At 34.2% G+C, this 15,328-nt stretch overlaps 1 protein-coding gene across 1 annotated transcript in view; it reads left to right on the top strand.

Moving 5' to 3' along the window:
• The first annotated feature begins 4,129 nt into the window (after positions 1-4,129).
• The window catches only part of LOC148940168 (acetylcholine receptor subunit beta-like 1), a 169,371-nt gene continuing 158,172 nt past the window's right edge, over positions 4,130-15,328 (top strand). The window contains exon 1 of the mRNA XM_089106088.1: positions 4,130-4,160. Coding sequence (XP_088962214.1) covers positions 4,130-4,160 — 31 coding nt within the window. The remainder of the gene's footprint in view (positions 4,161-15,328) is intronic.

The raw sequence follows: 15,328 nt of genomic DNA, 5'->3' as shown, positions 1-15,328 counted from the left end.
TTAGTCTTATAGATGATTATTTGCAGATGAAAAAACTAAGGCTGAATGTTGAAAAGAGTGAAGTTGTTATTTTTAAAAAAAGGAAAACAAGCGGCGAAGATAATTATAAATTTAAATTTAATAATGAGGAACTTAAAGTAAGTAAAAGAATAAAATATTTAGGATTTGTTTTATCGGAAAATGGAAGTTTAAAGAGTCATGTTGATGAACTAATTAATAGAGGCAAATGGCCATGTCTGCAATTTTTAGAAATCCGACGGTAATGGGAATTAAAAACCTAAAAATGCATAAAAGAATATTTAATACAAAAATTTTACCAGTATTAGAATATAGAGCGGAGATTTGGGGCGGAGAAGCGGCACAGAAGTTGGAGTCCCTCCAGCTCCAGTATTATAAAAGACTATTTGGATTACATCAGACAACTCATTCACAGGCTCTGAAAGGTGATATGGGCCTGTTTTCGTTAAAACTACGTAGGTCTATTTTGATGCTTAGATTTTGGTTGAAGATCATTAGGTGCAATGAAGACAGACTAGTAAGTGCTGCTTATTATCAGATGTTGAGCTATGATTCGAAAAGGTCGTGGCCATCCCAAATTAGGTCATTACTAGAAAGTGTGGGAATGGCTTACTTATGGAATGAGGGTCTTGGTTCCCCTGATCTACCAACAAATTTAGTAAGCCAGGTACGATTTATCTTAGAGGGTCAAGAAATTCAGTATTGGCAAGGGCTGGTTTTAAATTCTGCTTCATTGAATCAGTATAATCAGGTTAAACCTAGTTTTGGAGAGGAAATTTATTTTTAATTCAATTTACCGGCTATGATTTTATGTCGATGGATTCAGCTTAGGGCAAATTGTCTTCCAATCCAGAGTAGGAAGATGGTGTTCGACAGGGGGATATTACATCCTGATGGTCGGTATGTGTGTCCTCTTTGTAGGGATGAGGACGAAGATTTGGACCATTTTCTCCGAAAGTGGTCGGTACTCTCTGACTTAAAGGAAAATTACTTACATGGGATTGTTTTGCTGCTTCCAAATATCTTACAAAGTATTAATCCAACCACAATATTTCGTATTGGTGCGTACATAGAGAAGGGATTGAAAAGAAGGAAATGTTTTTACAATTAATTATTATTAATTATATGGAATTAAATTTATTTTTTTTTTTGGTATTTTACCAGAAGGTATTTTTCGCTATGTATTCATGTTAATGTGTGTTTGTAATTTGCTCTGTTGTAATTTTTCTATTTTCATATTTTTTGTGTGTATATGGCTCTTGGGCTTTTTGAAATACACGATCTATCTATCTATCTATCTATAACAATGCAAACTTAAAACCAACACATTTTACGCTCATTGAATAAATGAGACACAAAGAGAATAGAAATTATAACGAATCCATTCAATTTGGGTTTTCTTCATTTATTGAGTAAACAAAAGACTTATTCCACAAAAAAAGTTTTTCAAAGAAAAGTAATGAGCTCCATGAAACAAAAAATGAACAAAAAGTGAACTGCTAGCTGTACGATTAGTAATTATTAAAATATAAGGATCCCTTTTGTTAACTTAAATCATTAATTTACAAGGGAGCCCATAAGCTGAATTTTAGAGGGGTGCATACTGGGTCTAATCGACATTTCCAATGCTGTATAATAGAACCTTAAAACAAAAATATAAAAATATAAGGCAACGTCATTCAGCCGGCAGGGAGGGGGGGGGCTGGACCTCGCCTCGTCCCCCCCCCATATTGGTGCCTTATATAGCGTTTTTAATTAGTGGAGAGAAATTTCCCATGGATTTATCATAAAATTGATTTTATTTTTCTATTTTAAAAGTTCTTTGTGACTTTCTGATATGATAAAACCCTTTATTTTTGCCCTGATCCTAAAATTCCATACAGAATTGCACTTGAGCGACGTCCGTGCATTCCTGTCGGTCCTTGAAAACCATGGCGAGAGCCAAGTTTACTCCTCCCACCAGACCGCACCGATAACCGCATTAGGTCCTCGAAGTGAACAGTCAGACAGTAGAGTTGATTTTTGAATGAAAATCAATTTGCCGTCAAGCCATCGCTATTTGGAGATCAAAGCCAAAAAAGATAGTTCGTGTGAGAGGCAAAGCTGACATCAGCCTTTTTGAGAATTGCATAAAAATGATGTCATTTTCACTTGTCGATAGATAGTCTATCATCCATCCATCCTAGGGAAGAACTGATATGATAAAACCATTTATATTCTCCCTGATCCTAAAATTAGATAGTCTATCATCCATCCCTCCTAGGGCAGAACTAAGGTAGATAGTCATAGAACTAAGGGATGGTCGAGACTTTTCGGCTGACTCATGACTGACAATGCCTACTGGACTTGTATGCAAAAAAGGGGCATCAAGCAGATGATACATTTAAAATGAGCTGCCACACACCATGAGTCGGGACAGAAACACAATTTTCTCAGAGCAGAGGAGATTTTAAAATGTCAAATATTCCTGTCTGGGACTACTCTATATTTGTTTGTGGAGTAGCTCATTTGACAGCCCTTTTTTCATTGATTAAAGATATATAGGTCTTGCCACGTTTGAAAGTCTTGTATTCAATTTAGTTTATAAATGAAATCTTTCTGACAAATTCAAAATACTTGCTTGATTTATATTAGAACAAAATGGGTGATGACCCTGCTCTTGCTGATTATGTCCTATATAGCATTTTCTTTACTGAGGAATTTATTTAAGTCTTAAAAAAAAACTTATTAAACTGAAAGTTAGGAACAAAATTAATTAAACCTAAGACGAACAACAACTATTCTTTATATAATGGGGGGACTGCCCCTTTCCCAATTCTTGCGCTCTACGCAAAAACCTTTTGGATTTTTAAAATTACTTCTCACTCAAAATAAACTATCCTTCTGTCTAAGTAGTCTGTCCAAAGGAACCAGAACAAAAGGTCTTACTTTACCACAAAGAGGAAGAGGTCAAGGATGGGGCAGCCCCCCTCATGTAAAGAATAATTTCTTTTTTTGAAATGAGCAAACAGTCGGCCATGTTGAGACAAAGGTCAATGAGCTGTTTGAGGTCACCAGAAACTTCTGGTGACCTCAAACAGACGTACAGTCCATTTTTTAGTATGCGTCTCAAATCGGTAATGGCTAACCATGTGGTCCACAAGGTTGACCCAACCCATATAGGTGTTGTAGTCGGAGACTACTCGTGGACATTTGACCTGCACGTAAGACCCCAGGCACTTGTCATACCGTCTGACCTCTGTCTCCTCTTCTATGCCTCTGTAGTTTGAAGACAGGAGAAATCATTTTGTTATCATACCACTGGGTCACGGCTACTTTTCTATCTGAGCGCACAGACATGACAAAGGCTCCTCTGCCCTTTCTTTTCATTTCTGTTTCGGTAAAAAGCATTGGGTCGTTGGCGCCCAAACGGTTCTTCATGATAGTTCCGGTTGCATTTATTTTTCTTTCAACCAGAATTTTGAGGTGCTTAACAGATGAGAAGAATCGGTCAAAATAGAGGTATGTACTTTCTGGTAGGGTCTTAGACAAGCGCAGCACGATCTCAGCTGACAAGCCATGTGCTCTCAGCTCATCTCCCAAGGTGGTGGCTCCCTGGTAGATTTGGAAGTCAAGTATCAGCCCCGAGGAGCTGGCGAGGACAAATTTTTTCAATCCATCCGGATAGGGCTTGTTGGGGACATATTGCTTGAGAGTCGACATACCCTGGAAGGGGATCATCTGTTCGTCAATTGGAAACTTCCTGTCACGCGGCAACTGGAGACAGATATTTCTGAAGTTGTCAGGGATCGGCTGCACATTCCAAAGACTATTTTTGTTTTTTTCTTCGTCTGATATTTCTGAATCAACAACGAACTTCAGATTCGACCGGATTGTGAAGAATCTATCTCGACTCATCTTTTGCAATATGGCTTCCAGTCTGAACTTCCCAGACCAGCACATGCAGATCCGAGGAAACTTGAGGTTCCCCATCAGGATGATAATGCCAACAAAAATTTTCAGCTCGTCTGGAGTTACATTCAAGCTTTTGTGGTGGGCCAACTGATAGTTGTATTTCATCCAAAAAGCTGTACGTTCGAAGAATCTCTCCGGGTAATGTTTCAAAAAAAAAATGGTTCTGGACTCCAGTCGTGGTCCTGGAAGTGAGCTGGGCCCACGTCCGTGCCACAATGATGGTCGAACCGTCGAGACTTCATCCAGGACAAGGGTGCTGCTACTTTGTCAGCCTTCAAGCGTTTGGCGCGGGTTGCTAGTAGAGGTGACCCTAAAGCTCCGATTGCCCACCCCTGCTGCCACCTACAATTTAGTTTAATGCTGACGGGACATAATTTATTCAAGGATTATCGATCGAGTCTAATGTGGGTGTGTCAAGGTCAATCGATCTGTTGTTGTTTGGCCACGTGCGAATGACATGAGGGATGATTTACATAATCGATGGGGGAATTATTGATTCACGAGCATGGGGAATTATGAAACAATATGGTCATAGAGTCCCTAGGGAGAAATATTACGTAATCGCTCAATGACCTCTTTTTCCAAGATCGATTTATTTGTTGTTTCTATGTGTAATAACTTGGGGGACGAAGGTTGCACATGCGCATTGAGTTCTAACGGGAACAATGTTATTGATCTAGGACTCGAGGGGGAAGTGGATTTCCGAGAACTTGATTGCGTAATCGAAGGGGAAGTGAATTTCCGAGAAATTGATTGCGTAATCGAAGGGGAAATTGTTGATTCACGAAGGCGAAATTAAGAAACAAACATGGCTTCTTTAATCTGTGATTTACATAATCGATGGGGGAATTATTGATTCACGAAGGGGAGAATTATGAAACAAACATGGCTTCATTGTTGTTTGGTTAGCTTAACCTGAGAAATTGATATACATAATCGGCGGGGAAATTGTTGATTCACGAAGGGGAGAATTAAGAAACATTAAGGCTTCTTTAATCTTAGGTCTGAGGAATAAACGTTCTTTAGGTCAGAGAGAAAAATTAATATTCTATTTTCAAATAGGGCTTCATTGATCTTTAGGGTCAGGAATTATAATTGGCATCACTTGTTATCTTGGAATTATGCGGGAGTCTAAACAGATAGAAATTCTATTTTTAAATACGGCTTCACGGAGCTTTAAGTCGGAGAGGTAAATTGATATTCTAACGAAACCCTAATAGTTTAGCTAGGAAAATTTATGAGATGAAGAGATTAACGTAGGAAAGGGTTTCCTAGAAATTTGAAATGCGTTAGCGCAGAGATGCCATTCAAAAGGAACACGCTGAAATTACGTTTAGGGATTATTTGGGCGAAACGGTTTTATCCATTTTATGGGATTATTTCGGCGAAACCGTTAGAGACATTTTGAAAGAAGATTTTAGAAATGGTTTTAGAAGAGGTTTTGAGTGTGGTCGTTATAATACACAAGTTCCATTTGAACAGTGTTGTGAGGTCCTCTACCCCAACCCCAAAGGGTTCCGATCCCCCACCACAACCCCGAAGGAAGCCCCCGGTACTCAAAGGCCCCCCAAGCTCCCATAGAGCCCCAACCACCCAAACGCCCTCCTCAGACCCTCAAAGACCCTCCTCTGGTCCTCAAAGGGCCCCCGGACCCCCAAAGGGTACCCCGGACCCCAAAGGGCACCCCCGGACCCCAAAGGGCATCCCCGGGCCCCCCAAAGGCCCATCGAGCTCCCAAAGGACCAACGGGGTCCCAAAGGCCATCCACCGGTCCCCAAATGTCACCCAGACACCCAAAGGCCCTCCCTGTGCCCCAAAGGCCCTCCCTGTGCCCCAAAGGCCCTCCCCCGGCCCCCTCCTCCTCCTCCTCCCACCTCCTCCTCCTCCCTCCTCCTCATCCTCCTCCTCCTCCTCCTCCTCCTCCTCCTCCTCCTCCTCCTCCTCCTCCTCCTCCTCCCACCTCCTCCCCTCCTCCCTCCTCCTCCTCCTCCTCCTCCTCCTCCTCCCCCCCATTCCCTCCCCATTTTTTATACTTTTTTTGTGCATTGAGACACAGAACGACCCCCTGCCCCCGCCCCCTCCCCCCTCCAAAGGTCTGATTTTTTCAAAGTTCATTTTGAATTTCTTTCATTGAAATGCAAGAGTTGGAATATTTCAGTAGTGTTTGGTTGTGGTTTACCTTGTCACAGTTACATTTTCTTGATTTTTCAAAGTTCATTTTGAATTTCTTTCGTTGAAATGCAAGAGTTGGAATATTTCAGTAGTGTGATGTTGTAGTTTACCATGTCACAGTTACATTCCCTTAATTTTTCAAAGTTCATTTTGAATTTCTTTCGTTGAAATGCAAGAGTTGGAATATTTCACTAGTGTGATGTTGTAGTTTACCCTGTCACAGTTACATTCACTTAATTTTTGATAGTCCATTTTGAATTTCTTTCGTTGAAATGCAAGAGTTGGAATATTTCAGTAGTGTTTGGTTGAGGTTTACCATGTCACAGTTACATTCCATTAATTTTTGATAGTACATTTTGAATTTCTTTCGTTGAAATGCAAGAGTTGGAATATTTCAGTAGTGTTTGGTTGCGGTTTACCTTGTCACAGTTACATTGTCTTTATTTTTCAAAGTTCATTTTGAATTTCTTTCATTGAAATGCATGAGTTGGAATATTTCAGTAGTGTTTGGTTGCGGTTTACCATGTCACAGTTACATTCCCTTAATTTTTGATAGTCCATTTTGAATTTCTTTCGTTGAAATGCAAGAGTTTGAATATTTCAGTAGTGTTTGGTTGCGGTTTACCCTGTCACAGTTACATGTTCTTTATTTTTCCATTTTCATTTTGAATTTCTTTCTTTGAAATTCAAGAGTTGGAATATTTCAGTAGTGTTTGGTCATGGTTTACCTTGTCACAGTTACATTTTCTTGATTTTTCAAAGTCCATTTTGAATTTCTTTCATTTAAATGCAAGAGTTGGAATATTTCACTAGTGTTTGGTTGAGGTTTACCATGTCACAGTTACATTCCCTTGATTTTTCAAAGTACAATTTTAATTTCTTTCGTCGAAATTCAAGAGTTGGAATATTTCAGTAGTGTTTGGTTGTGGTTTACCATGTCACAGTTACATTCGCTTAATTTTTCAAATTTCATTTTGAATTTCTTTCGTTGAAATGCAAGAGTTGGAATATTTCACTAGTGTTTGGTTGAGGTTTTCCTTGTCACAGTTACATTATCTTGATTTTTCAAAGTTCATTTTGAATTTCTTTCGTTGAAATGCAAGAGTTGGAATATTTCAGTAGTGTTTGGTTGTGATTTACCTTGTCACACTTACATTCTCTTAATTTTTCAAAGTTCATTTTGAATTTATTTCATTGAAATGCAGGAGTTGGAATATTTCAGTAGTGTGTGGTTGGGGTTTACATTGACACAGTTACATTCACTTAATTTTTAAAAGTTAATTTTGAATTTCTTTCTTTTATATGCAAGTGTTGGAATATTTAAATTTTCTTGATTTTTCAATGTTCATTTTGAATTTCTTTCTTTGAAATGCAAGAGTTGGAATATTTCAGTAGTGTTTGGTCATGGTTTACCTTGTCACAGTTACATTTTCTTTATTTTTCAAAGTTCATTTTGAATTTCTTTCTTTGAAATGCAAGAGTTGGAATATTTCAGTATTGTTTGGTTGCGGTTTACCTTGTCACAGTTAAATTAACTTAATTTTTAAAAGTTCATTTTGAATTTCTTTCTTTGAAATGAAAGAGTTGGAATATTTCACTAGTGTTTGGTTGTGGTTTACCATGTCACAGTTACATTCCCTTAATTTTTCAAAGTTCATTTTGAATTTCTTTCGTTGAAATGCAAGAGTTGGAATATTTCACTAGTGTTTGGTTGCGGTTTACCATGTCACAGTTACATTATCTTTATTTTTCAAAGTTCATTTTGAATTTCTTTATTTGAAATGCAAGAGTTGGAATATTTCATTAGTGTTTGGTCGTGGTTTACCTTGTCACAGTTACATTCTCTTGATTTTTCAAAGTTCATTTTGAATTTCTTTCGTTGAAATGCAAGAGTTGGAATATTTCAGTAGTGTTTGGTTGCGGTTTACCATGTCACAGTTACATTCCCTTAATTTTTCAACTTCATTTTGAATTTCTTTCGTTGAAATGCAAGAGTTGGAATATTTCACTAGTGTTTGGTTGTGGTTTACCATGTCACAGTTACATTTTAATGATTTTTCAAAGTTTATTTTGAATTTCTTTCATTGAAATGCAAAAGTTGGAATATTTCACTAGTGTTTGGTTGTGGTTTACCATGTCACAGTTACATTTTCCTGATTTTTCAAAGTTTATTTTGAATTTCTTTCATTGAAATGCAAGAGTTGGAATATTTCAGTAGTGTTTGGTTGTGGTTTACCTTGTCACAGTTACATTTTCTTGATTTTTCAAAGTTCATTTTGAATTTCTTTCATTGAAATGCAAGAGTTGGAATATTTCAGTAGTGTGATGTTGTAGTTTACCTTTGTCACAGTTACATTTTCTTGATTTTTCAAAGTTCATATTGAATTTCTTACATTGAACTGCCAGAGTTGGACTATGTAAGTAGTGTGGGGTTGTGGGTTACATTGTCACAGTTACATTTTCTTGATTATTCAAAGTTCTTTTTGAATTTCATTCGTTGAAATGCAAGAGTTGTAATATTTCAGTAGTGTTTGGTTGTGGTTTACCTTGTCATAGATACATTTTCATGATTATTCAAAGTTCATTTTTAATTTCTTTCGTTGAAATGCAAGAGTTGGAATATTTCAGTAGTGTTTGGTTGTGGTTTACCTTGTCACAGTTACATTTTCTTGATTATTCAAAGTTCATTTTGAATTTCTTTAGTTGAAATGCAAGAGTTGGAATATTTCAGTAGTGTTTGTTTGTGGTTTACCTTATCATAGTTACATTTTCTTGATTTTTCAAAGTTCATTTTGAATTTGTTTCGTTGAAATGAAAGAGATGGAATATTTCAGTAGCGTTTGGTTGTGGTTTAACTTGTCACAGTTACATTTTCTTGATTTTTCAAAGTTCATTTTGAATTTCTTTCTTCGAAATGCAAGAGTTGGAATATTTCACTAGTGTTTGTTTGTGGTTTACCTTTTAAAATTTAACTTGTATTTATTGAACAAAGTTACTTGTGAATAGCTGTCGTTGTCATGAAAGATTTTGAATAGATCTTGTTTTTTTGGGTGTGGTTGAACCTGTAAGATTTAATCGTTCTTTATTTTTAAAAAAGATCTTTCTTTTAGTTTTATTGAGTGGTTTCGTGATTTGTACATGTTAACAGTTCCTTTTTATTGTTTTAACAAAGTAAATTTTAAATTCATTAGTTTAAAATAACGAGTTGGACTATTTCAGTAGCTTGGGCTTGTGGTTTACCCTGTAAAAGTTACTGTTTATTTATTTTTCATTTTTCATTTTGAATTTATTTCGTTGTTAATAAAGAGTTGTAATATTTAAAAAGTATGTGTTCATTGGTTCTATTGTCACAGTTAAAGTTTCTTGATTTTTCAATGTTCATTTGATTTTATTAAGTTGAAAGAAAAGAGTTGGCCTATTTCAGTAGTGTGTTATGGTAGTTTAAACTGTCACAGGTACAATTTCATGATTTTTCAAAGTTCATTTTGAATTTCTTTCGTTGAAATGCAAGAGTTGGAATATTTCAGTAGTGTTTGGTAGTGGTTTACCTTGTCACAGTTACATTTTCGTGATTTTTCAAAGTTCATTTTGAATTTCTTTCGTTGAAATGAAAGAGTTGGACTATTTCAGTAGTGTTTGGTCATGGTTTACCTTGTCACAGTTACATTTTCTTGATTTTTCAAAGATCATTTAGAATTTCTTTTATTGAAAAGCAAGAGTTGGAATATTTCAGTAGTGTTTGGTCGTGGTTTACCTTGTCACAGGTACATTTTCGTGATTTTTTAATGTTCATTTGAATTTCTTTCGTTTAAATGCAAGAGTTGGAATATTTCAGTAGTGTTTGGTTATGATTTACCTCGTCACATTTACATTTTATTGATTTTTCAAAGTTCATTTTGAATTTCTTTCGTTGAAATGCAAGATTTGGAATATTTCAGTAGTGTTTGATTGTGATTTACCTTGTCACAGATACATTTTCTTGATTGTTCAAAGTTCATTTTGAATTTCTTTCGTTGAACTGCAAGAGTTGGAATATTTCAGTAGTGTTTGGTTGTGGTTTACCTTGTCACAGTTACATTTTCTTGATTTTTCAAAGTTCATTTTGAATTTCTTTCGTTGAAATGCAAGAGTTGGAATATTTCAGTAGTGTTTGGTTATGCTATACCTTGTCACAGTTACATTTTCTTGATTCTTCAATGTTCATTTTGAATTTCTTTCATTGAAATGCAAGAGTTGGAATATTTCAGTAGTGTTTGGTTGTGGTTTTACATTTTAACAGTTACATTATAATGATTTTTCAATGTTAATTTGAAGTTATTAATTTTAAATGCAATATTTTTAATTTTTCAATATTGTTTGGTTGTGGTTTACCCTGTCACAGTTACATTTTCTTGATTTTTCAAAGTTCATTTTGAATTTCTTTCATTGAAATGCAAGAGTTGGAATATTTCAGTAATGTTTGGTGGTGGTTTACCTTGTCACAGTTACATTTTCATGATTTTTCAAAGTTCATTTTGAATTTATTTCGTTGAAATGCAAGAGTTGGAATATTTCAGTAGTGTATGGTTATGGTATACCTTGTCAAAGTTACATTTTCATGATTTTACAAAGTTCATTTTGAATTTCTTTCATTGAAATGCAAGAGTTGGAATATTTCAGTAGTGTTTGGTAGTGGTTTACCTTGTCACAGTTACATTTTCTTGATTTTTCAAAGTTCATTTTGAATTTCTTTCGTTGAAATGCAAGAGTTGGAATATTTCAGTAGCGTTTGGTTGTGGTTTAACTTGTCACAGTTATATTTTCTTGATTTTACAAAGTTCATTTTGAATTTCTTTCGTTGAAATGCAAGAGTTGGAATATTTCAGTAGTGTTTGGTTGTGGGTTACCTTGTCAAAGTTACATTTTATTGATTTTTCAAAGTTAATTTTGAATTTCTTTAGTTGAAATGCAAGAGTTGGAATATTTCAATAGTGTTTGGTTGTGGTTTAACTTGTCAAAGTTACATTTTCTTGACTTTTTAAATTTCATTTTTAATTTATTTAGTTGAAAATCAAGATTTTTAATATTTAATTATTGTTTTCTTGTGTTTTAAATTGTCAAAGTTTAATTTTATTGATTTTTTCAAAGTTCATTTGAATTTATTTCGTTGAAATGCAAGAGTTGGAATATTTCAGTAGTGTATGGTTATGGTTTACCTTGTCACAGTTACATTTTCTTGATTTTTTCAAAGTTCATTTTGAATTTCTTTCGTTGAAATGCAAGAATTGGATTATTTCAGAAGTTTCTGGTTATGGTTTACCTTGTCACACTTACATTCTCTTGATTTTTCAAAGTTCATTTTTAATTTCTTTCGTTGAAATGCAAGAATTGGATTATTTCAGAAGTGTTTGGTCGTGATTTACCATGTCACAGTTACATTTTCTTGATTTTTCAAAGTTCATTTTGAATTTCTTTCTTTGAAATGCAAGAGTTGCATTATTTCAGTAGTGTTTGGTCATGGTTTACCTTGTCACAGTTACATTTTCTTGATTTTTCACAGTTCATTTTGAATTTCTTTCGTGGAAAAGCAAGAGTTGGAATATTTCAGAAGTGTTTGGTTATGATTTACCTTGTCACAGTTACATTTTCTTGATTTTTCAAAGCTCATTTGTATTTCTTTCTATTAAAAGCAAGAGATGGAATATTTCAGTAGTGTTTGGTTATGGTTTACCTTGTCACAGTTACATTTTCTTGATTTTTAAAAGTTAATTTTGAATTTCTTTCGTTGAAGTGCAAGAGTTGTAATATTTCAGTAGTTTTTGGTTATGGTTTACCTTGTCACAGTTACATTTTATAGATTTTTCAAATTAATTTTGAATTTATATCATTGAAATGAAAGAGTTGGAATATTTCAGTAGTGTTTGGTTGTCGTTTACCATGTCACAGTTACATTTTCTTTATTAGTCAAACTTCATTTTGAATTTATTTCTTTGAAATGCAAGAGTTGGACTATTTCAGTAGTGTTTGGTTGTGGTTTAACTTGTCACATTTACATTTTCTTGATTTTTCAAAGTTCATTTTGAATTTCTTTCGTTGAAATGCAAGAGTTGGAATATTTCACTAGTGTTTGGTTGTGGTTTACCTTGTCACATGTACACACATGTATACACATGTACACACATGTGCATATCATGAGTGCTCATGATAAGTTAACCTAACTTTTCCGGTGAGTATGGTTAGGTTAGACTAGATTCAGTTAGGTTAGATTAGACTAGGTTAGGTTAGCCTACGTACGCTTCACTTAGGTTAGCTTAGGTTAGGTGAAGACATGCGAAAAGTTAGGTGTATGATTAGGTTAGGTTAGGTTAGATCAGGCTAGGTTAGGTTAAGTTAGGTTAGGCTAGGTTAGCCTACGTACGCGCACGTACGTAGGCTAACCTAGCCTAACCTAACTTAACCTAACCTAGCCTAATCTAACCTAACCTAACCTAATCATACACCTAACTTTTCGCATGTCTCTCACCTAACCTAAGCTAACCTAAGTGAAGCGTACGTAGGCTAACCTAACCTAGTCTAATCTAACCTAACTGAATCTAGTCTAACCTAACCACACTCACCGGAACAGGTTAGGTTAACTTATCATGAGCGCTCATGATAAGCACATGTGTGTACATGTGTATACATGTGTGTACATGTGACAAGGTAAACCACAACCCTACACTAGTGAAATATTCCAACTCTTGCATTTTAACGAAAGAAATTCAAAATGAACTTTGAAAAATCAAGGAAATGTAACTGTGACAAGGTAAACCACAACCAAACACTACTGGAATATTCCAACTCTTGCATTTCAAAGAAAGAAATTCAAAATGAAGTTTGAAAAATCAAAAAAATGTAACTGTGACATGGTAAACGACAACCAAACACTACTGAAATATTCCAACTCTTGCATTTCAACTATAGAAATTCAAAATGAATTTGAAAAATCGAGAAAATGTAACTGTGACAAGGTAAACCATAAACAAACACTACTGAAATATTCCAACTCATTCAATACAAAGAAATAAAATCAATATGAACTTTGAAAAATCAAGAAAATGTAACTGTGACAAGGAAAACAATAACCAAACACTACTGACATATTCCATCTCATGCTTTTCAACGAAAGAAATTTAAATGATCTTTGAAAAATCAAGAAAATGTAAGTGTGACAAGGTAAACCATAAGCAAACACTACTGAAATATTCCAACTCTTGATTTTCAACTAAAGAAATTAAAAATGAGCTGTGAAAAATCAAGAAAATGTAACTGTGACAAGGTAAACCACGACCAAACACTACTGAAATATTTCAACTCTTTCATTTCAATGAAAGAAATTCAAAATGAACTTTGAAAAATCAAGAAAATGTAAATGTTACATGGTAAATCACGACCAAACACTACTGAAATAATCCAACTCTTGCATGTCAACGAAAGAAATTCAAAATGAACTTTGAAAAATCAGTAGAATGTAACTGTGACAAGGTAAACCATAACCAGACACTTCTGAAATAATCCAATTCTTGCATTTCAAATAAAGAAATTCAAAATGAACTTTTAAAAAATCAAGAAAATGTAACTGTGACAAGGTAAACCAAAACCATACACTACTGAAATATTCCAACTCTTGCATTTCAACGAAATAAATTCAAATTAAATTTGAAAAAATCAAGAAAATGTAACTGTGACAAGGTAAACCACATTTAAACACAACTGAAATATTCCAACTCTTTCTTTTCAACTAAATAAATAAAAAATGAAATTTCAAAACTAAAGATACTATATGTTTGACAATTTAAAACAAAACACACCAATAATGAAATCTTACATCACTAGAATTTAAGCGAAAGAAATTCAAAATGAACAGTAAAGAATCTTTAAGATGTAACTTTGACAAGTCATATCCCAACCAAAAACTAGTGAGATATACAATCTCGTGAATTGAAATAAATGAAATTCAATATACACTTTGAAAAATCAAGAAAATATAACTGTGACAAGTTAAACCACAACCAAACTCTACTGAAATATTCCAACTCTTGCATTTCAACGAAAGAAATTCAAAATGAACTTTGAAAAATCAAGAAAATGTAACTGTGACAAGTTAAACCACGACCAAACACTACTGAAATATTCCAACTCGTTCATTTAAATTAAATAAATTAAAAATGAACTTTGTAAAATCATGAAAATGTAACTTTGACAAGGTATACCATAACCATACACTACTGAAATATTCCAACTCTTGCATTTCAACGAAAGAAATTCAAAATGAACTTTGAAAAATCAAGAAAATGTAACTGTGACAAGGTAAACAGCAAACATAAAGTAATGAAATAGTACAACTCTTGAATTTCAATGAAAGAAATTCAAAATGAACTTTGAAAAATCAAGAAAATGTAACTGTGACATGGTAAACCACAACCAAACACTACTGAAATATTCCAACTCTTGCATTTCAAGGTAAGAAATTCAAAATAAACTTTGAAAAATCAAGAAAATGTAACTGTGACAAGGTAAACCACAACCAAACACTACTGAAATATTCCAACTCTTGCATTTCAACGAAAGAAATTCAAAATGAACATTGAAAAATCAAGAAAATGTAACTGTGACAAGGTATACCAAAACCATACACAACTGAAATATTCCAACTCGTTTATTTCAAAGAAAGAAATTCAAAATGAACTATGAATAATTAAGAAACTTTAACCGTTACAATGTAAACCACAACCAAACACTACTGAAATATTCCAACTCTTGAATTTCAAAGAAAGTAAATAAAAAAGAAGGTTGAAAGATCAGGAAAATGAAACTTTGACAAGGTAAACCACAACCAAACACTACTGAAATATTCCAACTCTTGCATTTCAACGAAAGAAATTCAAAATTAAATTTTAAAAATAAATAAAATGTAACTGTTACAAGTTAAACCAAAACCAAACAATACTTAAATATTCCAACTCTTGAATTACAAAGAAAGAAATTAAAATGAACTTTAAAAAATCAAGAAAATGTAACTTTGACAAGGTGAACCACGACCAAACACTACTGAAATACTCCAACTCTTGCATTTCAATGTAAGACATTCGAAATGACATATGAAAAAAAACGAAATTTTACAATTGAAAAGGTAAACAACGACCAAACACTCCTGAAATAGTCC

Source organism: Artemia sp. Qi Xiang Cuo, chromosome 20 (assembly GCF_049724085.1).
Source record: "Artemia sp. Qi Xiang Cuo chromosome 20, ASM4972408v1, whole genome shotgun sequence".
In the NCBI taxonomy this organism is placed as follows: domain Eukaryota; kingdom Metazoa; phylum Arthropoda; class Branchiopoda; order Anostraca; family Artemiidae; genus Artemia; species Artemia sp. Qi Xiang Cuo.
Note: the sequence above shows the minus strand (reverse complement) of the source record. Positions and strands in the feature narration are given on the sequence as shown.